The 26,190-nt window shown below is 41.9% G+C and overlaps 1 protein-coding gene across 1 annotated transcript in view; it reads right to left on the bottom strand.

The window, feature by feature from the left end:
• Positions 1–25,968, bottom strand: part of MAP2K6 (mitogen-activated protein kinase kinase 6) — a 94,264-nt gene extending 68,296 nt beyond the window's left edge. Inside the window, exon 1 of the mRNA XM_016201472.2 lies at positions 25,677–25,968. Coding sequence (XP_016056958.1) covers positions 25,677–25,692 — 16 coding nt within the window. The 5' untranslated portion in view covers positions 25,693–25,968. The remainder of the gene's footprint in view (positions 1–25,676) is intronic.
• Between the last annotated feature and the right edge of the window lie 222 nt (positions 25,969–26,190).

Here is a 26,190-nt window from a genome sequence, read left to right as displayed (position 1 = left end):
TTGATATTAATGGAAACAGCCCAGTTTCCATGAATCGTCAGAAGAGACTACAGCAATGAAAGCTAGCATAACACTAAAGGAGGCAGCAGCTGCTAAGACAACATGCTGTATACCCAAAATACCTCTGCTGCAAGAAACATTTTTTTGTTGCTTAAACTCTTAACTCCTTGGAGGTGTGTGTACTTATTTGATTTCTTGTGCAATGTAACATACATATTTTAATGAACTGGACTAAATCTGAACTAAAGTTGAGATGGATACATTTGAAAATGAACTTGATAGTATAAATATCTCGAAACAAGGAAGCGAGGCCTTCATTCACAAGGTTTAATTTTTCAAGCCAGAGTATAGAAATGCAACACATCCCCCATCCAAATAAGCACCCATGAATAATAAAGCTGCTGTGCATGACCCACCAACGCAATCATGTATCCAATCGAGAGTAATTTTAATATTCCTTATGGTATTCGGGAATTTACAGGCAATTCATTTGTTACCCAAAGAAAAGGGGATTCTTATAGGGAAATACCCATGGTGTGAGTGAGGATACTGAAAGAGAAATGGAAAACCCAGGCCCTAGCCTAGGTAGTTATAGAACCTCCAAACAAGCTACTTCATTTCAACATGCAACAATTTTCCCTTCTGCAAAACATGAAAAATAACTGTTCCACGACCTCGAGTTCTTAATTAGATAAAATAAACTTTTACCTATGATGTGACCTATGATTTCTGAAAGTGCTCACAAACCCAGCCAGTGCATCCCCATTTAAAATTTCACTTTTGTTAAGTGAACTAGAATTAGCTCATGACAGACCTAGCTAAGGCTGAGCCAGCCCTTTTGCTTTTGAGGTCAGTAAGTAATCTAAGACTCGAGAGTTTTCTCTCCACTGCTTAACTTCCCCGAGTCGAGTTTCCTTCCCCTCTCTCAGAGAGTCAGTCAAATCTTTTCTTGATGCAAATGCACTTCGGATTTCCCATAAGTCTCCAGCTGAAGAGAGTTGGTGGTATGCATGCGATGGCCAGCTTAGAGGTGGCAGTGGACATCTGTCATGCATTTGGCCTCCGAGTCCCTTTTCTGTGTTTGGAGAATCCTCCACCTCATGAGGCAGTGTCAGCCACCTATTATAGAAGCTAAGAGAGCTGGAGAGACACTCTCCCAGCATCCTTTGCATTTGAGGAATGGGCCCAGGACAACCACTGGAGACTTGGGATCAGTCCCTAGTGATGTAAACAGTCAGGGACAGTGCAGGAGCGATTTCAGCACCTGACAATGGCAGTGGCAGTCCAATTGGGAATAGCTTTACTGGCGGCAGTTCCTATGACACAACACCTCATGTCCGACAGCACTGGTACAAGCTGCAGGCTGCCCACCTGTGCCCACTGGTGGTAGCAGCTGCGTCTGCTGGAGTCCCCCTTTTTTGGTGTATTTTGGAGCTTTTTCCAGCTCTGTTGTCTCTGATTCTAGTTCTCTGGCCATCTGGCAGCTTTGATGAGCTACCCCAAAATTCTTTCAATGGACTCCTTCCCTGAAAAGATCAGCATGAATCAATTTCTACACCTTTTGACATCAAATTCTCATTGACTTAGAAATCATCCTCAAGGCTAGGAAAACAACCAAGACTAGCAGGGCACCCTGCTCCACCTAAAAACTTCCAAATGAGGAGTCACTGAACCTCATGACCCCATTCAACCTTTCCACTCACAACATACATCACACAGCAAGTCCAGGGATAAACAAGGAAAATAACCTGAAAGTAACCAAACTGTAGTTCAATGGCATAGAGAGACAAATTAGACTTAAATAATCTAGTTTAAGGTTAGATAATTTTACAATGTTTTAGAGCCAAGTCTATTCAGATCTTTCATATGGAATAGACTGAGGTACTAAAAGAGGAGCATGGACCTTTTAGTCAAAAAGAAAAGTTGAATTTGGGTTTCTCTATCACACCTCCTCTCCTCCAATGCCCTATGGACAACGCACCCCAGACACATCTCGGTCATTCCAAAAGGTCACATACCACACCGGACATGTATGTCCATGCCTCCTTTGCTGTTCCTACACTCTTCGAATTTATTAAAATGTGTTCCCCTTGATGGTGAACTTTTATTCATCCTTCAATACCCAGCTCAAACGTCATTTCCACTGTGAAGTTTTCCTTAGGCCCGTACATTAATCATGACTGCCTCTGTGTCCTTGGAACCTCTACTGCAGCCATTATCCTGCCCTTTTTTTAGAGTGTTAGTCATTTCTCCCCCCCTACCCCCACCCCCCAGTAAGCACACAGGACAAGTGAAGGTCCTTACCAGGACTGGGATTAGGTTGAAGCAAGGAAGGTCCTTAAAGGGGCACTCACTCCCAAGTATAAATGCATCCAACTGGTCCTTACGACCTCTATTTCTTAATTCAGAGCCTACCATCGTAGAATAAGCACTCAGACTCTTGTCCACTGAATGATAAACAACACAAGAAAAGTGTACACGATTTGGAGAGTATCTGCATGATCTAGAGAAAGCAGTGTCGGACAAACAAGCCGAATAATCTTACTGGAGACACTTAACCTGGCCAAGTGGGAAGGACGTGGTGCCCTTCATTGCCAGCCAATGGCTCTGAGACTCCAAATTCAAAGGAAGTTCACAGAGGAAGAGATCAGGACAGGAGGAACCGGTCACAGGAGACACCAGCACTCTAGCTGAGGCCTGACAAATAAGCAGGACTTAGGGGAAGGGGGGAGAATGGTCAGTTTAAGAACAGGCACCAAGCATGGGAGGCGTAAGGCGTGTGCAAGGGAAAGAAAGATAAGGGGCTGACTAGAGGAGAGAATGCACGTTAGGGGGTAGAAATAAGCTGAATATAAATTGGGTGGTTTGGGTGGAAAGACACAACAAAACATCCTAGAAAACCGAGCAGAGTAGTTCTGGGGCTTGGGACTGAACAACAGGATAGAAAATACTGCTTTATAATAACAGACGACCAAGAGCCACAATTCTTAGCGTCTGTCAGGTGGCAGGCACGTTTAGGTACGAGATGTAAGTGATCTCATTTAATTCTCAAATCAAGCCTCTGAGTTTGCTATCAGCAGCATCGTCCCATTTTACAGATGTGGGCATTCAGGTTCAGTGACGTTAACTATTCAAGGTCACACAGCTGCAAGTGGGAGAACCAGATTTAATTCATGACTCTTTTCCCTAAATACATCCAAAAGGAGAGGAATCTCATACAGGGTGGGGACTGTGGTAGGGCTGGCAGTATGGTCAGAAGAACTGACCCAAGGGAATGTTGCTCTCAGGGTGCAAGCTTAACACAAAAGAGAAAAAAAACATCAGCAAAAAGAGGGCAAGTGAAGAGGGCATAGTAGAGGAATGAAGTGGGGAGTAGGGGAGGGGAGATCACGTTAGGTACTCAGAAAGCTAAGATAACATCACTCAAGAGAGGGAATGGCCCTGGGATCCGAAAGACTGGAGCTCAAGCTCTGGCATCTCGGCTTCTTAACCCACGTGTCCTGGAGAAGTAATCTGACCTCCCCAAGCTTCAGCTCTCACATCCCTAAAATAGCAATAATAAGCCTGACTTTACATGTATCAACTCTGAACTTTCCTCACAATCCCACTGGGTGCTTAAGTATCACAGGCATCTAATAAATGGTAACTTTGTTATTACTCGGAATAGATCAATCAATGAGAGCAGGGAAAGGTCAGGCCACCGATGTAGGGCTGGGGCATGGGGGTGTAGATTTTAGGTAGATTCCATCTTTTTTCTCCAAGAGGCAAACTCAGCTGTTGAAAGGCAGAGAAAGTGAAGACCTCACAAAGCAGAAGATTAAGCTACTTTCTCTACAATTCTCAGAACATTAAAGCTGAAAGGGACCTGAAGAACCATTTAATTGAATTCTCTTCCTGCCTCCATTGTACAGATGAAGAAAGAGGCAAATTTGTCCCATAAAGGGCCAGATAGGAAATATTTTAGGGTTTGTGGCCCATAGTTTCTGTCCCAATAACTGCCATTGTAGCATGAGAGCAGAGATAATATGTAAACAATGGGAGTGGCTGTATTCCAATAAAACTTTATTCACAGACACACAAACTTGAACTTCATATAATTTTCACGTGTCATGAAATAGTCTTCTTTTGATTTTTTTAAACACTTAAAAATATATAAGCCATTTTAGCTCACAGGCTGTACAAAAACACTCATTGGGCCCTAGTTTGCCAACTGCTGCCGCACAGTGGTTATGAGCTCAGGCTAAGGATGGGGAAGCATGATTTTGAGTTTTGTCCCAACAATTTACTGGTATCAAACTTTAGTCATAGTATTGGGTCTTTCAACATCTCATTTATGGACTCCTCATTTATAAAATGTGGGTAAAAATTAAAACTATTCCATAGAATTTTGTGAGGATTAAATGAGATAATGCATGTAAGAGATCTCAGCAGAGGGTGTGGTTCAAATATCAAACCTAAACAACAGACAAAACACCAGCCCCAGGAAAATGCAGGCGACGCAGTTAACTAAACACTAAGCCTTGTGCCCACAGACTCACTTCAGTACCTTTTCCGGTCCCACAGCCATTGGGAGGCCTGGCTTTACAAGAAGTCAGATATTCGTGAATATGTTAATTCAGTGGCACTAAGAAAGTCCCCTATTCCCTTGGAAATGTTTCCCGGTCCCTGAGATTTCACCATGAGAAATATATTACTTTATTTTTAAGCTATTTCCTACTTAACGGTGCAAATTCCCCTGGTTGAATTTTTAATTTAAGTTCTATTAGCTACATGTATATGTAATTTATTACCTATTTTTAAATCTGTTCTTAAGAGGCCAGATTTTGATAGAAACGACAAAGAGGGAAAAAATGTGATCTATCCATACGACGGAATGCCACTCAGCCATAAAATAGGAACTAAGCACTGACACCTGCTACAACACGGATGAGCCTTGAAAACGTTATGCTCAGTGAAAGAAGGCAGACGCAAATGGCCACAGGCTGCACGCTTCCATTCATAGGGAACATCTAGAACAGGCAAAACCATAGACAGAAAGCAGATGCGTGGTCGCCAGGGGCTGGGAGGATGGGGGATGGGGAGTGACTGCTTTCCATCTGGTGTGATAAAAATGTTCTGGAGCTAGAGTGTGGTGATAGTTGCACAACCTTGTGAATGTACTAGAAACCACAGAATTGCACGCTTTAAAATTATTTAAATCGTGTATTCACCCCAATGGAAAATATAGAAGATGCATGAGGATTCTGCAGGTGTGATAAGAAGTTCTCATCTGAGAAATGAGAAAGGCTTAAAGAAAGGAAACCGAATTCGCCAAAGGCCACCTTATTCCATCCAGGTTGTAAGTCTGCATGAGGCTAGCCCTGTGTACTATTAATAAATCATTTCTTCAAACAGTACTTGCTGAGCACCTGCCGCGTGCCAGGCACTGAGCCTGGCTCTGAGGATGGATGAAAGAGTAAACAAGATAGCAAAGTATTTCTTAAAGTTCTTTCCAATCTAGAATTAACCAGAGCAAAAGGCCCCATCTAGCCATTTTTATAAAAATACATGCAGAATATTTACTGCAGAATCATTATTCTAAAACAAGTAAAAGCAAGTAACAAGTAACAGCATTTCTTCATGAACTCTCACGTTAAGACTGCCTGGTGACTGGCGTACCCAACAGGGAGAAAGGGAAGCATATGCTGTCTGGATCAAGAGAGCCAAAGGACTGTGCTCCCAGAAGGGAGTGGAGCTGGGGTGGCAAACACTCCAGGGGCAAAGGATGGACTTTAGGTGAGACCTGCCGTTGCTCAGCAAATCTGTTATCTTGCCTAAGCCACCTGTCTCCAGAAGTCAGAGAACTGTCACAGCTGTTCACTTCCGAAAGTGGTGTTTGCAGCCTAACAATCTAGCACGGCTGGCAGGGCATTTTCATTTTTCCTTTTAAGTCGATTCCAGGTGATTGGAATATATTTTATTTTATTATTATTTTTTAAAAGATTTCTTATTGATTTTTAGCGAGGGAGAGAGAGAGAAATATCAATGGGCTGCCTTCTACACGTCCTCCACAGAGGATGGAGCCTGCAACCAGGGCATGTGCCTTGGCTGGGAATCAAATCAGCATCCTTTCAGTGCATGGGGCAACGAATGCCACAGTGGCCAGGGATGACTGAAATATATTTTAGATTTTTTTCTTTTAACTTTTAGGGCCATCAGATCTAAAGCCACCCATAAAGCTGATCTCTGCCCTTTTCTTGTAGATTTGTAGAAGGTTCTTGTAGAAGGTTCTTGTTGACCCTTCTTAGTCATGTGTCCTTGCATTTTCAACTCTTCTACAAAGAACACAGTTCTTCCTCAAGCTCCCTTACTGTCGTTTTATTCTTAGCAGAGTGAAAATGGATAAGTGCATTTTGGAAAATAAACAAGAGTCCAGTTAAATGCAAATTCAGGATACGGTTGAAGTAGTTGATTTCTCCCAAACATCTACCAAAAACAATGAAAGCATGGGAGATGTTCTTGAGCCCAAAGGGAGTTGAGGGAAGGTGAAATGTTTGAAATACTGCCTCTGCTGGCACTCACCCTTCTTAATGTTGTTTCTTTATTTGCATCACCTGTATCTCTGTATGCTCCACATGTTTTAGCCTTAATGTCTCTTCCCAATCAAATTAAAACCAGAGAATATAGTGACCATCCAGTAACAAGAAGAGGAAACTGAGTCACGACTCTATTTTAAAATACAGAGAACATGTTCATCTTTTTCCTCTGATTTGTTGCTAAGCTTGCTAGTAGGAACTATATCTATGCAACGCTGTGGATATACATTTGGAAATTATTCATTTAAAAAAAAAAGGAAAGTTGAGAAATAGTATTAACAGCTTTATAATTCGGAAGAAGCCACAGGTTTGGTTCAGCACTTCATTATCACATAGGTGCTCCCTCCCACATTTCTGTAAGACTCTAGAACCACAGAGCCGTCTCCTCGTCTAGAGATCCAGACAGTGAGAATCCCTGGCCCTACAACATACAGGCCAGAGTTTCTGTTCTGTTAAACCTCCAGAATGGCAGGCACTCAAGTGTGACCTCATGCAGGAAGCAAACGGGGTGAGCAGGCAAGCTCCCTGGGTCTTGGCAGGCAGGAATGTCAAGTTAGCTTAAAAAAAAAAAAAAAGCAGGGTGGGAGACAGGCCCATATGAATGAAAACCGTATAATCAGACCTCAAGGCGTGCCCTATAGAACAGAGAGAGGCAAGTGAGGTGAGCTGGTGATCCGCCAAGGAAATGTCATTATGAGTTGAGTCATCAAAAGGTAAGTTAAAGAAAACCACGTCTAATACTAATCAACAAGTGCAAACTCTCTTCCCTATAAAGGTTGATAGCTTCCCCCACCCCCTAACTGATAAAGAAAGGTAGTCATTGACTTGCCAAAGGAAAGCTCTTTAATGCCAATTTGGCTCTCCGTTTCATACCAAGCTCAGAATATTAACAAAACCTGACGCTAAGGGACATCGATGCATGGTTGAGTCTAAAATGCAAAATTGCCCGGCCAGGCGTGGCTCAGCGGTTGAGCGTCGACCTAGGATCCAGGAGATCGGGGTTCGATTCCCAGTCAGGGCACATGCCCGGGTTGCGGGCTCGATCAATGACTCTCTCATCATTGATGTTTCTCTCTCTCTCTCTCCCTCTCCTTTCCTCTCTCTGAAATCAATAAAGATATATTTTAAAAAATAAATAAATAAATAAAATGCAAAATTATATTAACTATAGCAGCTGGAAGAAACCCTCTCTCAGTAGCGCTTCATACTGTGTATCTGAGTCAGACAACAAATGCCTCCATAAGGGCAAGACCTTCCATACCTTGGCCTGTTTTTCCTACTTTATCTCTCACTGCTCTACTAGATGACCCCGACAGACATTCCAACCAGTTTTGGGATTTTCTGTATGCTCGCACCATTTCACAGTGCTCCACAGACCAGGCCTGACTCTGCTTTGATATCCTACCTCCAACCTCTGACTTTCCCATTCATTTTCCAAGATCCAAGCAATTAATCATTTTTCCTTCAAGCTAGCACTAAATCATAAATGTTAACACACACATCTGTCCCCATTAGATGTGAGTTTCTTGCAAGTTGAAATTGTCTCTCTGCACACTCCCTGGTGCCGCCCCATGAACCACACAGAAAAAAAAAATCTAATCAATGTACTTGGAGTGAGTAAATGGATGAATGGCTGCCTGCATGATTGAACAGACCCATTCGATCATCTGATGACAGGTGGAGTAAACAGAGGTCCTGGTTTCCACTGTGCCTGGTGCCCTGGTTTATTTTTTTTATCTTTATGCCTCAGGAGTTAGTTTCCGTCTTGATAGGAAGCATATAAGGGCTCGCCAGAGAATCAAAGGTTGACTTGGAAGCAAGATGCCCCTGGGATGTTAACAACAGTCCAGGTGTGAGTGTCAAGAGATCTGCCTCCCATACTTAGCTCCCCATCACCTTGGTTTTGTCACTTAATCTCTCTTGATTATAATTGCTTTATATATAAAATGAGGTGTTCAGCATAGATGATTCCAGAGGTCCCTGCTAGCTGTAACATTTCATGGTTCTAAACTCTTTACATCTTGCCAGGTATCTACAGCCCAGGCTCTTTGTACCACACACACTTGGGCGACTGTCACAGCATCGAAAAACTGATCTTGCACTTATCACTTAGCCATTAGAGAGCACCGGTGGGCCTTTTCCGCATTCTTCTCTTACTGCTTCATCTACTGCTCAAGTGGCCTCCTTATAAAGGCAATGAAGAACAGAACAAACAATAACGTATAGAGTCTGGACCTCTTCTCCCTAACAGAGTCGAGATGAGTGAATCTGAAGAGATGCATTGCCTTCTGTAATAGCGAGGTTCTTTATTATTAACAGTATACAAATTTAAAAATGATGCAAAACACCACAGGACACGAGACTGTCAAAGCTTCATTCCAGTTTAAGTCTAAGCAGCCACATTTGTTTTCTTTATTTTCATATATTTCCTTCCCACCTGCTTTATTATGCCATCCTATGTGTCTGTTGCGATTGTGCCTCCAACTCAGATAACCTGTTTCTACAGCACCTCTCAGTGGGCACAGGGCTGAACACCTGACCCTGGCCATTCAGAGAATTTGTGAGAGAAAGAATCTCATCTCAGACCAGAGAAAGGAACTAGTCAGAGAATGGTGGGTACTAAATCTACAAAGTCATATAGATGCAGGACTAGTACGTCTTTTAAACCATGTGCCTACTGATCAGTTAGCAAAAGCCTGATCTGCAGGGGAAAGTAGAAAAGACTCAGAAACACAGAATGAGGGCCCCTGTGAAGGGAGAGAGGAGAAAAAAGGGAGTCAGAAAATGCAGACTCACCTGCAACTGGATCCAAAGAAATTCTCTCTAATAAAGACCCTGAACTGAGGTAGAACAAAGTACACACAAACACGTACACATACATTTTTACATAGGTGTACAGTCATCCATTCATCCTGGGCTGTAGGCGCCTTTCCATGCACGCTATCACCCTCTTTACACAACCAATTGCATCAGGGAGGTAGGTATCTGCCATTTAAGCAATTCCCTTATTATGATGCAACTGGGTGTTTCTACTTGTCACTAGTTTGACATGGCAGTTACATAGCAAAAAACATGAACTGTGGAATTTAAGTGAACTAGACTCAAACCCCAGCTCTGCAACCCCTACCTGTATGTTCTTGGGAAGTTACTAACCTGAGTTCCAACTTCCTCCTTTGTAAAACAGGCATGGTTTTACCTACCTCGCAGGTTTTTATGAAGGTGAGAGCTAATAAGTGCTTTTCGCAAAACCTTGCACATGGTAGGCACTCAAAAAAATCGCTCGCTATCATAGGATAGATTCTCAGGAATGGAAATGCTGTATCGAAGGGAAGGAAAATCGTACAGGGTCTTGATACTGCCCAGTTGCTATTGCAAAGACTGAGTCTACATTCCCTGATATGCTTTAAGAAGAACTTCCTCCTGTCTGGCCAGCGTGGCTCAGTGGTTGAGCATTGACCTAGGATCCAGGAGATCACAGTTCGATTCCCAGTCAGGGCACATGCCCGGGTTGTGGGCTCCATCCCCAGTAGGGGCCATGCAGGAGGCAGCCCATCAATGACTCTCTATCTCTCTCGCTCCCTCCCCCTTCCTCTCTGAAATCAATAAAATCATATTTTGGGGAAAAAAGAAAAGAACAATTTCCCCTTCCCAGCTTTGACCTGGAATTGGATGTCTAGGAGCCAGGGCTGCTTCTCACCCCCTAACCTGAGAGAGAAAAACCAAGTAGCTGGTTTCAGTCTTACAGCGAGTGGCTGACACTCCAGCTGGAGCAGTTTCCTGTTTTCCTCCAACACTGTAGGTCTCACTCAGAGAGCTGTGTGCAGGTTCTCGCTTTGGAGATAGGTCTGGGCTTGTTGTAAACAAGCCCCAAACTAGTTTCTGTTGCTTCTTTTCTGGGTATCCTTCTACACCCAACCTCCCCAGGCTTCCTGTGATGCATCACCACACAGTAGCCAGAGGAACAAAGATTGCATCTGCAGCCTAAAGGCGCAGGTGAGGTGGGTACTCTTTTCTTATACGTGGGGCTCAGGCGGAATTAAAAAATAAAAACCATATATTCACTCCTGGATCCTGCATGCTTGTATCTCGAACCCTTTCACTCTCTCGTCCCTGCTTTCCCACTGACTTCATTGATTACAGCTTCTTTCTCTCCCCTCCATGTTGACTCATCTAAGAGCTGACTTTCTGCCTCATGTCTGCTGCCCACCGTTTCTCTGGCTGTTTGGATCACCTCTCCCAGGACCATCTGCTGAGCTCTGAAGGATTCCTTACCTTCCTACAGTTTGCTCTGGGTGCGCCCCCCCACCCCGGCCCCGGCCCCGTGCTCCTGCACTTGAAGCATGCCACCGTCAACACCCTGGCAGGACCATCTGACAGGTGATGGACATCCGTTCTAAGCTGGGAAAGTTCCTTCTCACTGACCTTACCCCCAACCACCCCACACATGTCCTGATAATTTCACCCCTGACTGTTCCCTCTTACAGAAGCTGATCCTGGTCTGTTTATACATAATTTTATGCTACACATGCTCAGACCACATTAAGAACATAGAGCAGCCTATTAACTCTATTAAGCAGACATAGTTGAAAAGACCTTTTGTTAATAATATGATCAAAGCTTGGTAACGCTCAAGTACTATTTTTTTTAAGCCTTGCAGGGGCCTTTTCTAAAAATAAGCTGTCCCTGGCTGCAGACCCTCGGTGCCTGTTCTGATCCCTCTTAAGCTTTGTTCCATTGGGACTAGAGCCATTTGTTACAAAGGGAAGGATGTCCCCTTCCCCCAAACTCCAGGTGCCACACCTGTAGAAGTGAAAGCTGCTTGTGACAACAGAGTGATTTGCATGTCTCATTACCACTAAACACTAACAAGTTTTGGGAATCAATGCAGCAACAGCACGTGCATGTGTGTGTGTGCTTGTGCACGCACCAGTTTAACACCCACCCACTGAGAAGCATCCAGTCTGTCATTACCACAGAAAATCAGGAGACAGAGCAGGTAGTCTGTTCAAGGACCAGATGGCAAATCTCTTAAGTATTTATTCTTATGAGAAAAACCACACTGAAGTTCCATTCTACCAAGTTAATGTCCTCCCTCTGCCGACAGGCTTTCCTGATCTTCCCAGGTTAAGTTATACCCGTCACCTTCCTTGGCATCCCACCTGTGTCTTGTACCAGAACTTGCATGCACATCACACCAAGTAGCATTAGTCTGCTGACATGTTTGCCTTCCCGTGGTATGGGGTGAACTGTATCTCCCCTGAAGCCAAATTCCAATGCTGAAGGTTTTATTTTTAATTTAAATTTTATTTTTCAATTAGAGCTTATATTCAATGTTATTTTGCGTTAGTTTTATTTTTATTTTTTTGTTAATCCTCACCGAGGATATTTTTTTCACTGATTTTTAGAGAGAGTGGAGAGGAGAGGTTGAGGGGGGGAGAGAGAGAGATAGATTGGTTGCCTTCTGCACCTGCCCCAACTGGGGCCAGGGATCAATCCTGCAACCAACTTGTGTGCCCTTGACTGGGAATCAAACCCGACCCTTCAGTGCGCAGGCCTAACCACTAAGCCGCACCAGCCGGGGCTATTTTGCATTAGTTTTTTGTGTGTGTTTTTTTTTAATGTATCTTTATTGTTGAAAGTATTACAGGTGTCCCATTTTTCCCCCCCAATTGACCCCCTCCACTTCGCTCCCACCCCCTCCCCAGGCCTTCACCCTGTCATTGACTGTGTCCATGGGTTATGCATATATGCATATAACTTCTTTGGTTAATCTCTTTCCACCTTCCACCCCCCTTCCCTCTTCCCTCTGAAATATGACTGTTACATGCGTCAATGTCTCTGGATCTATTTAGTTCATCAGATTCTTTTGTTCATTAGCTTCTTGTTAAAGAAGACCCTTCAACTTTTCCTGTAGTGCTGGTCTGGTGGTGATGAACTCCTTTAGCTTTTCCTTGTCTGAGAAGCTCTTTATCTGACCTTCAATTCTAAATGATAGCTTTGCTGGGTAGAGTAATCTTGACTGTAGTTTGCATTAGTTTTTAATGTATAGCATTAGACAATCACATACTTTGCAAAGTGTCCCCCCGCCCTCCGATCCTATGTTGAGGTCTTAACCCCTAGCACCTTTGAATGGGACCTTACTTGGAAACAGGGTTGTTGCATACATAACTAGTTAAGATGAGATCATACTGGATGGGGGTCAGCCTTTAATGCAATGCAACTGGCGTCCTCGAAGAAAGGGGAAATTTGACACAGGAACACACACGGGGAGAACACCACGTGAACATGAAGGCAGAGTTCTCGGCGGCGGTTCTACACAGTAAGGCATGCCGAAGACTGTCAGCAAACCACCAGAACCATGGAACAGATTTTCCCTCCAGCCCTCAGGAGGAACCAGCCCTGTCGCCATATGGATCTCAGATGTCTGGTCTCCAGAACTGTGAGACAATACATCTCTGTGTGTAAGCCGCCCACTTTGCAGTAGCTTATAATGGCAGCCCTAGCAAACGGATACCTCCTACCAGACTGTGAGCTTCTTGAGGGCGGAGACAGAATTCTATTCATCCGGCATCCACCTAGCAGTGTTCATTGCAGATTATTTATTTAGTTTTGTTAATAATGTTTGTTAAATTCAACCAAGAAATATATTTCCCTCTGCAACACCCACCCATCCTCTACCCACCTACCCACCCATCCACTCCATCTGGCTAGCACTGAATCTCTTGTTCTCAGATAGGTCACATCGGGGGGGGGGGGGGGGGGGAATTAAAATTAAAATTTGGAAAAAGTCACTCTAACCCTAATGTATCAAAATTTCTCAATCTCACTTTTAAATCAATTCCAGTATTAAATCTGCATTTCCCACCCCACCCCCACTTTACCTATAAAAATAGAAGCTCATTCAGGAACAAAGTCCCAAGTGGGAAGACCTGGCAAGCGACTTGAATGAAATGATACAGCTGGCAGGTCCTCTCCACCTGGCTGCGTCATACGCTCTCTCTAACTGGACAGCAAGGTGAGGCAGAAACTGCCCTTGTGACTTGCCAGACTCCGGCTGGGAGTTTAGCCCATCTTCCTTAGCCACTCTGCTGACCCCGAGTTGAATAAAGTCACCAAGGAGAAAGAAGGTGGCCAATAGTTACACCAAGAAACAACCTATTGTAAGCTCCAGAGAGCTTAGGTCACTGTGGACCTGAAACTAAGATAGTGAAAGAAAAATTAATTCAACCTATCCATTGCGTTAAATATATTTACCTTTGCAAGGACATTTTTTCTGAAATTAAAAATACACACACAAAAAAGTATATGAACTCCCTTGCCGGTATCCAGTATCAAGCTTGAGAAAGTAAGTTTGGTAAAGCCAAGAGCCATGTGGAGCCCCAGCAGTAAAAAGAGAACCCAGAATCCTCCCTAAGGGACTTCAGATGATTCTAGAAAAGGGAGAAGCACTGAGAAATGGAAAAGGCAGGTTGGCAGGTTATGAGAAATGAAAATTACAGCTGTGGCTATGCTCTGGAAAATATTCCCTGACCTAGCCCAACATTGATTACTGAAGCAACAGCTTTCTTATATAATTACAGTGCACCCATAAATCCGGCTGATATGACGATATGCTTGTTTAACTATTAACCGCTAGATTTCCTGGAGTTTCCACAGTCCGAAAACACCTAAAAGCACGCGACACGCTACATTCCATTTATTGAACCTATTTTGATTATAAGCAATAACTACAGTATAGAGCTTGGTAAGAAAAAGGAAGCTGTCAGAAAACAAGTGAGGTCTTTTAAGCTCCAGACATTTGCTAGGGCATCTTCTCTTGTTGATTTCCTAAAGAACTGCTCTGCCTATATTAACATTCTATTGGTGCCCTTAGATACTAGAAGTCAAGATTCCTTCTCCAACGCCTACTTTGGACCTAGGACACAATCTCCTCGTCAACTCTGAAAGTCACGTTCACACTTCCACGCTCCTTGTAAAAACTCTCCTGATCTCCCGCCCTCCTCCATGGGACCTCCCAACTCACAGTACCTCTTCTAAGCCTATCTAGGAGTTCTAGCTTGTATTATGCACATTTCTGTGCTTTTCTTACCTCCTACTAGACTATAAACTCCCCAAGGACTAGAGAAAAAGAAGAATGAAGAAAATCTATGTTTTTGATGAGTTTGCTAGAGCACAATGCCTCAAACCCAAGAGTGCACTCAATAAATAATTACTGAGTAAATGAATACCAAGCACTGGCCAAGCACATTACATACATGACCTCACTTACGTTTCATAACAATTCAGTATATAAGGGTCAGTCTCTCCATTTACTGGGCGAGGAAGCTGGAGCTGGAGGTTAAGTAGATGTTTCAAGGCTCACAGAGAGTTAAGTGGCAGAGCAGAGTGGAATGCATTTCTGTTCTGGTCCACCTTGCACAATGCCTTAAATGTCTTAACAATATACCTGAAATTTATTCGTTGCATAGGTCTGAACAAATCCCTTATCCAAGTTCTCACTTTAGGTATATTCAGAGTCTTCGGGATTATTATTTTTTTCAAATAGCAAAGGCGTTTAGGATGCAGGAAGGAGTAAATAAAGCAGGGGAAATATGTTGATAAAGTTTTCAAATACCACAGAAAGGCTGTCTCTGAATGTTGGCTGTAAAATAATTCCTACACTCCCTGCCTTTGCGTTCCCACCAGATCTTCAGATTCTAGCCTTACGCTTCTCTCTAACTCATCCTTCCCATGTGGGACTTGAGGCTGGAGAAGAGAGAAAGGGAAGAAATAACTTGTCATTTAACATCCAGACCGTCTATTCCCATGGCTTCGGCGTGGATCATGGGAAACAACTGAAGCATAGGTATGACTATTCTGATTTGGCTAGAGAGAACACTGAGAATCCATTAGTTTAAAAGAAAATTCATTCCCAAACCCCCTCTATGACAAAAAGAGGTCATTCTAGCTCCTTCCACTCCATCCAGTACATGAGGAAAACACTGGAGACATAGTTTCATTCACAACTTCAAGGAAACGGCACTTGTTACATTTACATAGAAATAACCAGGAAGAAAAAATCTCTAAGAGGAAAAGGGCTGCAGTATTTAGGTATGGCGCCAAACTGGCCACATTCTTACTACTGCTTTGAAACAATTTAATTTAGATGTGCAGGGAAACACAAAGTTTGGGTCTCCTTAGTTACAGCCTGTAAAACAGCTAATGGAATCGGTATTCACTGCCAATATTTAACATAAACATCTAGTCTGTACAGACCAGTATCTATCAGTAAACCAATTGTAACCAGCTTCCTTCATCCAGTACGAAATTTATACTTAGAAACCAACCTTAACAGTCAGAGTGAATCAGACTCAGTATTCCACGATCAACAGAGACTTAAAGGAGCATGTCAAAAGGGAACACAGACCCGCAGGTCAGCCCCTCTTACTTACCACCTCTGTCCCTGGCATGCCCAAACTCCCATGGAAAACCCATGTGTTCTATTTCCAACCTTGTCTTTTCGGGAATAGGTTGCATCAGTTTATTATGGAGTGACAAATCCAGTGGAGCAGCCGGGAGCTCAGGTTCTGGGGTGGGGCAGGCAGACCTTGATTAAAGCCCCTGCCCTGCCACTATCAGCCTTGACATCAAAGGCCAGTTCCTTAACCTTGCTGGCCTCAGGTTGCTCATCTACAAAAGGCGGCATCATCTCGCCAGGCCCCAGTGAGGGGAGGAGGTCCTTCCTGTGCATCACTAAGCACAGGATCTGGAATATATAGGAAGAATCTGTAGCAGTGTTACCGCTTGGGATAGTATGAATGAGCCCTTCCTTGTGTGTGACTTCAATGTAGCTCATTCTGGATACAGTGAACAAAACTAGGCTCACCCCACCAAAGCTACTCTGTCTTCATGTAGCTCCCAGCCCTTCCTCCCTTCATTTTCAGAACCTTCACCATGACCTTCCCTCCTAAATGCACACAATACCCACACATTAAGTGATTCTGTGAACAAAAGAATACTCATACCCCCCAAAACACTGTTCACACCAGGGCTGGGTCAGGGGGAGGGGTGTTAATGTGAGAACATGGCTCTAGCCTTTGCAGGAGACGATGACCAGAAACCTCTCTGGGTTAGGCTGGAGGCTGGCTGACCATGGAGGGAGGTTTCCATCTTTACGCCACACAAGAAAAAGGATGGGACCCCTGGTCTGGGTCATAATAGTAATCAACAAAGTCAGGCAGCAGTGGTAGTTTGAGAGTTGTTTTAAGTCTATTTGCTTATCCCAAAATGTGGGATAGAGAAGGGAGAATGAACGGACAAAGAAAAGAACTACCAGGCAGCTTCTCAATGGGAGGGGAGAAAATATATATACAAAGCAAACAGGGAGAGTGCCGCCGAGAGGCAAGGACCCCAGGATGGGCTAAAGGAGACCGGAGCTCCGTTCAGCGGAAATGAGCAATGGCCTACAAATCTCCTAACCAGGAGAAACATCTCTCAGACATTTCCTGTGGGTGGGCCCCAGAGGTCGCTGGCTGAGTATCGAGTGAGTAGTTACTCAGGTTAACGACTTCCAATTAAAGCCAAAGAGGAATGGACTATGGGTGCCCCCATCATGAAAAGACTCCAGGGGGTGGCCAAGTCAAGTCATAAAGGGCAAGGCCATCAAACGTTTGTGTGTGTGTGTGTGTGTGTGTGTGTGTGTGTGTGTGTGTGTGTGTGTTTAAAAGGGCCAGACAGTAAATATTTTGGCTTCTTGGGACAAACAGTCTCCATCACTACTATTCAACTCGACCACTGTGGGGTCAAAAGCAGCCATGAACAACATATAAATAAATGAATGAGCATAGCCATGTTCCAATAAAACTTTATATGTAGACACCGACTTTGAATTTTATAGAATTGCCATGTGTCATGAAATGTTATTCTTTTGATTTTTTCCCCCCCTAACAGGTGGAGCTGGATTTGGCCCAAGGGCTGTAGTTTGCAGAGCCCTGGTGATGAGCATGGGCCCTGTGGTCAGACAGGCCTGGCTTTGCACCCTGCCTCTGCTGCTGGCTACCCAGCCATGGGCAAGTGAGTTGGCTCACCTGAGCTTCAGTTTCCTCATCTGTAAATTAATGTTAACTGTATCTGTCCCCATAGGATTTATGTGAAATTCAGAAGCTTAATACATGGAAAAATAAGTGATGCTAGTGATGATGATGATGATGATGATGATGATGATGATGATGATGATGATAGCATTGGGTGTAGGGGCGGGGCTTGTGATCAGCATCTAGATCCGCAGATAGCAGTCTTTTAAAAAAGGCTGATCCTAACCCAACTTAAGGAGGGATGCATGGAATAGAAAATGAGACAGATAGATTACAAGAATTCCATCAAGCGCCTATTTGATGCTTCAATTCAGAACAGAGCTGACTAAATTTCAATGATATGTGATAGACTTGCTGTGCATAGGTTACAACCTGAACATCCCGTTACTGTACAAAGAGGGGGTTTCAGGGACTGCATACCACACTGTATGGAGCAGCTGGAGGAAAGAAGACCATCTAAGGAGACAGAGTAGGAAACAAAACCAAGGGAGGAGGGGGCAGCAGTGACAGACGCGTGGTCGAGGAGGAAGTGGGGCTTTGTTTTACTTGGGGGTTATCCATGCAAAGTTCCCTGTTTTGTCACAGTGTAGCCAGCTGTAACAAACTTTCAGATTATCTGACAACCCTTCAGAGGCTCAAGTTCGAAGGTAACTTGCAAACCAGCTCTGGAGACCAACTGGCACAGGGTGCAGGGATTCACTTCAACCCTATCCCATTAGATAGATTCTTTGGACAATTCATCTGAGTTCCACATATTTTTAAAAGGGAATGTTAGTTAGCCAAGGATCCTGCAACCTTTAAATCTGTTTAAAGGGCATCGGTAGCAATTGTCAACATAGCTCAGCGGCTGAGTGTGGACCTATGATCAAGGGAATCTCAGTTCGATTCCGGGTCAGGGCCCTTGCCCAGGCTGTGGGCTCGATCCCCAGTAGGGGGCGTGCAGGAAGCAGCTGATCAATGACTCCCTCTCATCAGTGATGTTTCTCTATCACTCTCCCTTTCTCTCTCTGAAATCAATAAATAAAGACATGTTTTTTAAAAAGGAGGGGGCCTCGGTAGGAGAAATGACACTTCTTCAGCCATTGCAAGTTGCCTTTTACACTATTCTTGCAGTTTCCAAATAATGGAGCAAAGATATAGTGGGAATATTAAGGCAAACAAGCACAGGAAGAAAATTACATTGTAATTTAGTTACCCTAAACCTTTTATGAAAGGTGGGGGGAAATGATAGCGGTCCCCACTAATGAAAAAATACTTTCATTGTCAGACACTTATTGAGCACCTACTATTTATAAGCACAGTACTAAAACATGGAGAGGCAAAGATGTATTAGAATAAATGTTAGCTACCTACCGGGCAGGGGCTTTCAGAGATTGTCCCCAAGAGGCAAACATGGATCTCAGTGGTTAAAACTTGCAATTGTATAGTGTAGGCATGAGAATTACAATGAGAGCGTTTGCAAAATATCCTTTGGCAGAGAACTGGTAAGAAACCCCACCCCTATGATTCATCCATATATCACCATTTCTTGGGCACAGAAAAAGAACCCCCACTGATTGTACCATCAACCCCCTTGCCAATCTGCTCCCCACAAAAGCAAACAAAACAAAAAACGTGAAGTATACGAAAGAAGATAAAGGGAAAAAAATGTTTTGCAAATGTGGATGACTAGTGTTTGTGTGTGGTTTACTGAAAGGAATTTTGGGACAGAAGATCAAGAGACACAAGTTCTACCTCTGGCAAAGCACTTACTTCCAAGGCATCTGTCTGCTCATTTGTTAAAAGATATGGTTGGACTAAGATAACTTCGTTCATAGCTCTAGATTCTATCACTTACAGCATGATGCATAAGTGGGCACATCTACTAAGGAAAGCTAGGTTAAGAACATGTTAAGTGTGCCTGACTTCTTTAACTGGTGAAGTCATCAAAGTTGATCCTAGTCTTCTAACAAACCTAGTATACTAAAGGAAACCACCCTTTATGATGAGACATTGCACATGAAGCTAAAAAAATAAAATAAATTATTCTGCAACAATGCACATAACACAATCACATGCTGTGTAAGAATTATTTACAAAAAATGCAGAAATGTTCAGAAGTAAGTTATTTCTCAGGCTGGGATTTTAATCAGATCATTACATTTTCCCTTATTCTTTTCTTACAGGTCTCGATAGCTGTAGACAGTATAACAAAATGAGCTTATAAAATACGTGATGTTGACATAAGACATGTTGGTTAAAATTAAAATTAGAACTTGCCAGGGAATTAAATTGTTTAAATGCATAGAACCCATCTTTCAACCCATGATTACTTAAGCTTTGCAATTTTGGAATGTTCTGGCTTAACTTGGAAAATGATTTGATTCCCCAATTTAAAATTTTAAAGACACATTTCATGAGAAAAAAGTTTCAAATCTATGAAACTATGTCAAAAAAGGGGGAAATTAAACTTCTTAAATACTAAGAAATGTGAATGAAAGTAAAGTATTAACACCTTTAAATGAATTGGGTTGTGTGTGTGTGTTAATCCTCACCAGAGGATATTTTTCCATTGATTTTTAGAGAGAGTGGAAAGGAGGTAGGAAGGGGGGAGGAGGGTAGAGAGAAAGAGAGAGAGAGGGAGGGAGACAGAAACATCAATGTGAGAAAGAACAATGATTGGTTGTCTTCGGTATGTGCCCCAACCAGGGATCAAACCCAAAACCTAGGTATGTGCCCTGACCAGGAATTGAACCCACAGCCTTTTGGTGTGAAGGACAATGCTCCAACTGAGCCACCTGGCCAGGGTGGTAGAGGTTTTTTTTAATTATTCTACTAGGATAAAGAAAAGTAGGTATAACCTTTCTAGAGAGCAATTTATTGGGCAATATTTACCATGATTTAAAGGAACAGAATGGACGCTTCCAAACATTACTGGTGGGAATAGAATGTGTTATTAGCTCCCTGGAGGGCAATTTGGCAATATACCCATGCACGCCCTTTGACCTACCACTTCCACTTCTAGGAAAGCATCTTAAAGAGATAATAGGGCAAATGTGCAAAGATACTTGTTCAAGGCACTCTTTGCAATTTTGTTTACAGCTGTAAAAAAAAAAAAAAAAAAATTGAAACTATGTGAAAATCCAAATGGAGATTGATTCAATGACTACATTTTTACAAGTTAAAATAAGCAACTGTTAAAAAGAATGAGGTAACTATATGTGTACAAATATGTAAAGATGTCCAGGATACATGGTAGAGTATAAAGCAAGTTGCAAAATGTCATATATAGTGTGTAAAAGAGCTTCCATACGTATGTATGTATATTTGTACGTATGTGCAAATGCAAGAGACAGTCACCAAAATGTTAACAGTAATTAGCTCTGGGTGATGTGACTGAGTGATTCTTATTGTCTTATTATGAATTTCTCTTTGGTTTGAATTTATTTTAAGCAAGAATATATCATTTTACAATAACTTCAAAAGCTATTTAAGATGGAGAAGAAAATGGAGAGGGGGAAGAATTGGATAACCACAGCAATTTAGCCTAAAGGCATACTATGCACAATAACATCATCACGGTAATACTCATAATGCTGAAAGTTAATAGCATCTCCATGTTCATTGCAGCATTATTTACAAAAGCCAAGATATGCAAACAATCAAAGTGCCCTTCGACAGATGAATGGATAAAAATATGTGATATATATACACAATGGAATATTATTCAGCCATAAAAAAGAATAAAATCTTGCCATTTGCAAGAACATGGATAGAACTTGAGGGTACTAGGCTAAGTGAAATAAGTTAGACAGAGAAAGACAAATATGATCTCACTCACATGTGAAATCTAAAAAGCAAAAAAAATCAAGCTCATAGATGCACAGAACAGATTGGTGGTTGCCATAGGTCGGGGAGGGCAAATTGGGTGAAAGTGGTCAAAAGATACACACTTGCAGTTATGACATAAATAAGTCATGGGGGTGGAATGTACAGCATAGTGACTATAGTTAATAATACTGTATTGCATATAAGAAAGTTGCTAAGAAAGTAAATCTTAAAAGTTCTCATTACACACAAAAAAATCTGTAACTAATATATGGCGCTAGACGTTAACTAGACTTGTGGTCATTTCACAATATATATAAATATCGAATCATGTTGTAAACCTTGAATCTAATATAATTCTGTATGTTAATTATACCTCTATTTTTAATAAGTTCATAAACACTAAAGTTCTATTTAAATAAATACAATAGAATTGGATATTATGAATGTTGAAACAGATTAACTTGGAAATACTTCACAGTATATTGAGAAGTAAACTAAAACAAAGGTAACTAAATATACATTAATTTTATACATACTTTGGATTCATTCATATACATATAGAAAAAAAGTCCAGGATATAGGCCAAAATGTACACTGCCATAACTGGTGATTCTTATTTTCCTTTCCTATATTTTCGAATATTTCTATAATGAACAAGTATTATTTGTGCATTTTTTAAGTTTTAAAAATATTCCTTATAGATCTTCCAGATTTTAAAACACCGAAAAGTGGTAACAATAAAACTAATCTGAGAAAAACAAAGGATGAGAATCTTAACCATTTCCCCCAGCATTACACTGAGCACCAGAGACCCCCTGCGAGCTCCTGCAGCTGACCTGCAGCTTGCTGGAAAGGGCTGAGCACCACACCAATACAAAACAAGCTCAGGAAACCCCAGGCACCTATTCTGATTGTGTGTCCTGAGATAGATGAGGTTATAAAACATACCGGCTCAGATTACAGGCGAAGCATGACAAGTCCGCGGGTACAACCTAACAAAGGCATTTACACGGAATGAGAAATTCACACATCTCATTTCCCAGGGCGAAAGGAATTACAAAAGCAAAGAACCCACTTAGGGTTAAATCCACGCCTATTACTCTCCCACGTGCTTCTGGATTATGCCTTACACGCGTTTCTCAGGTCACGACTGACCTATTACTATATTTTTTAAAAGGTGAACTTTATTTATTTTAAAATTATTTTAAAAGGTGAATATCTAATATTTACTATCATAAACTAAGATAAACTAATAATTTTAAAAGGCAGATGGAGGGAGGAGTGAGGGAGAGTGCATTTGAACAGGGGCAAACTTTTTGTCTATTTTCAGGTGAACCAGGAGATGCCTGACCACCACACCACCCTCCCCTCCTCCCACCCTCCCTCTGATCATTAGAGCTGATAACAACAGTTTTTCTCTCCCGGGTAATGTAGATGACACATTTTTCCTGTAGCCTGTCTTCCTGTAAAGTGCAGGAATTCCTGCACTTTCTGGGTGCCCTTCCTGTTAACTTACATTTCAGATTTCCTCAAAAGGCATTCTACCACTTTAATATCTGACAAATGCCAGCTCAACCCCAGACAGCTAATATAAACAAGCTGAAAAGCATACCACCTAAAGTTACAACAGTGGAAAACAAAATTTCTTTTTAAGAAATTCTTTCTCGGAATCTCACTGTTGGTAAGGCTGAAGAGAAGCAACCCAGGGAGTCTGTAATTCTTTTGCCTGTGCTGTGCCTTAAATTAGAGGTCTGTAAAACCGAATTATAGTGATCTAGAAGGTTCGGAAAGGTCCTTGAATTCAACATGTTGTTAAATTCTTCAGGGCTAAGAGGTTGTATCCACCTTTCACTTTTCCTCCCATTTCATTTGGTTCTAGTATTACAAAGAAGTTTGGTACTGCAAAAAAAATAAATAAATGTCTTGGCCATTTGAGAATACTGTAGCTGAATTAGGCCAGTTTCACGTTTCAAGTCCATGCCAAGGCTCCTTTGCCATTTCTGAAATGATCAGATATTCCTTTCTATCAATCATTTCATCCTTTTGGGCAGGAACCCCATATTCACACCAGATGCACCTTCCAAAGGGGACCCAATTAAGAAAACTACCTGATTTATTATGGGCATACCCATAATGGAAGCATACCATGCTAATATCTCGTTTAGCTTCCCAACTCAAAAACCTGCTCTACTAAGGAGGGAACTATACCTTAGGAGTGGGCCCAAAAAATGCAAATAGGAACCTGATTTAGTTTAGACCCTAAGATCCTAAGATAAGATTGTGACTAACACCACCTCCCTCGTTTGAAACCTTCTTGACTATCTCCCAGAGACATCACTTTTATCTTTAAACTCCAACTTTGTCCATTTTCTCTTTGCTATCTATGCAATTATCTTGTATTATAATGACTTGCTTTCTTTCAGCAATACCTGCTTTCTTTTATGAACCACTGGTAAGTTCCTTGATGCAAATGACTACATTTTAAATGTTTTTGTTTGCACCCAAATCCTGCTCAGTTGAGGGGATTTATATTATATATTATATTTATTATATTATATTATATTATATTATTATATTATATTATATTATATTATATTATATTATAATAATTATAATTATTCACACAGAGACATACACATATATGTCATAATATATTTATACAGATATTAAACTGAACTGAATGAGTGAATATATATCAAATACAAACTAACTAGATGCCATCTCTTTAGTACATCAAAGCATGGAATGCCCCCTCTAATCTGTTACTTCTCTGCTTGATTAAGAGATTGTAAATTTCCCCTATATTAAGGAACCTCTGCACCTCATAATGCCAATTCTTAGGTTCTTCAGCTCTCAGCTTTTTGTATTTTCACCCTCCCCTAATACTCAAAGAAAAGCAGAGCCCTACCTCAAACTTTTGAGAATACATATCACTTTCTTCTTGGGCTAACATGTATGATTTCTATCCAGCAGAATTAAAAAGTGGTGCAACTACTCCCAAAAAACGTGGCAGAAAGCTTATGAGACACTTTAATTTCACCAGATCTTACCCTGCATTATTTACACTGCATACTTACTTACATAGTGTCCCAAGTAGCCTAACTCACCTGGTGCTTAACTCACTTCTTCAATGCATACATTCTCACATGGCATATGCTTTCTCTATGGTAAAGGATTTCTTCCGAAACAAGTGACTTAGGGTCCTAGTGCACCTGACAGCAACCCCTCAGCTCTCTGATGTCAGGAATTTTATTTTTTTAATCCCCTCCCCAGCATGACATTAAGCCTCCAAAATACAACTGTGTAAAAAAAAAAAAAAAAAATTAGAAAAAGAAAAAAACATTTAAAAAAACCCATAACCCTGAACGTCTGACTTATTATAGCTGACTAAATTTATGCAATTACACTTAAAAGATTTCATTATGGTTGTTAATGAAACAGGACAGTCCCTCCACGCTGGTGTAATGCTTCAAAGTACAGCTTTCGCCCAGTATTTTCCCCACCGAGATGCAACGCATCTCCCAAATGGGAAGGCATAAAACATCATCGCTGTTTCTAAATACTGTGAGCCAATAAGCAATTAGTGTAAAGTGCAAAATCTCGGAAGAGAAAGACTTCTTGTCTGTTTTTGTTTTTTTTTTTTTTGTAATATGCTATTATGCACACTTCACCTTTACTTCCTTTAAAAATCAAAAGTTGCTTAATGTTCAAAGCGTATCAATGGAAATTTAGCTAAATACTGGCACAGCAACGGCTCATTCCCAAAGGAATATAAGATTACATTAATTTCCTACTAGTTTAACTCAAGTTTTACCTTTCATCTTCAACCACAGACTTTTTAAAAGTTTGTATTTCTGTTGCACAGAAAATTACTTATAATATGCGTGCATACCAAAGAATTTTATAATTATATAAAGCCTTGCACGTTTAGACGCTACCAACCTGCTCTATCTCTCCTGACTGTGCAAAAGGCAAAAAGAGCTCAGTAATCCTAGCAGAAGAATGCAAATAACGTCAATGCACAGCTGAACTGCAAGCCCTGCCTTACAGGAACTCTCTGTGTCTGCAAAAAAAGACACATACTAAACAGGAAATGCAACTGAGCTGTGGAAAACCTCAAACTTAAACATGCAATCGCTAGGCGAAAATTGCATCCATGCATTCATAAATGCATGCACAACCCTTTGCATTTTTGCAATTAATGCAAATAGCCTCTTACCTTTCGACTGAGACATTTTCCCCTTTCCTTTGATGGGGGAGGGGAGCACAAAAGACTTTGCCTTGCTTCTCTTCTGTAGCTAGTTTTGCAACAAAGATGCAAGCTGCAGGCGTGCAATCTTCATGCAAGTGGAGTTTCTCTTGACCGATGCAGCAGATGGACTTTCAGGGAATCAAGATGGAAATGCACACCTTGCAAAACAGACTGGAAAGTGATTTTTCCCCCAGTTGCAACGTTAGGGAAGGCTGTGCTGCAGCTACATGATGGGCCAGGGCTGGCAGCTAAAACCTCCAAACTTGGAACTGAGTATCTTGTGCGCAGACGTCCTTCCTGCGAAGGGCGCGGGTTCCGCTGGGTAATGTAGTTCAGGAGCAGAGTCCACCCGGCTCTGATTTAAGGAAACGTGGTTGCGCTGGTCGCTGAGCGAGCTGACTGGGTGCGACAAAGATTGCGCCCAGATAAGTCAGGTACGCACTCGGTAGTAAGTGGTTGGTGAAAAACGTAAAGGCCAAAG

This window comes from Miniopterus natalensis, chromosome 17, assembly GCF_054644295.1.
Source record: "Miniopterus natalensis isolate mMinNat1 chromosome 17, mMinNat1.hap1, whole genome shotgun sequence".
In the NCBI taxonomy this organism is placed as follows: domain Eukaryota; kingdom Metazoa; phylum Chordata; class Mammalia; order Chiroptera; family Miniopteridae; genus Miniopterus; species Miniopterus natalensis.
The sequence above is the reverse complement of the archived record's forward strand: the minus strand, read 5'-3'. Positions and strand labels throughout refer to the sequence as shown.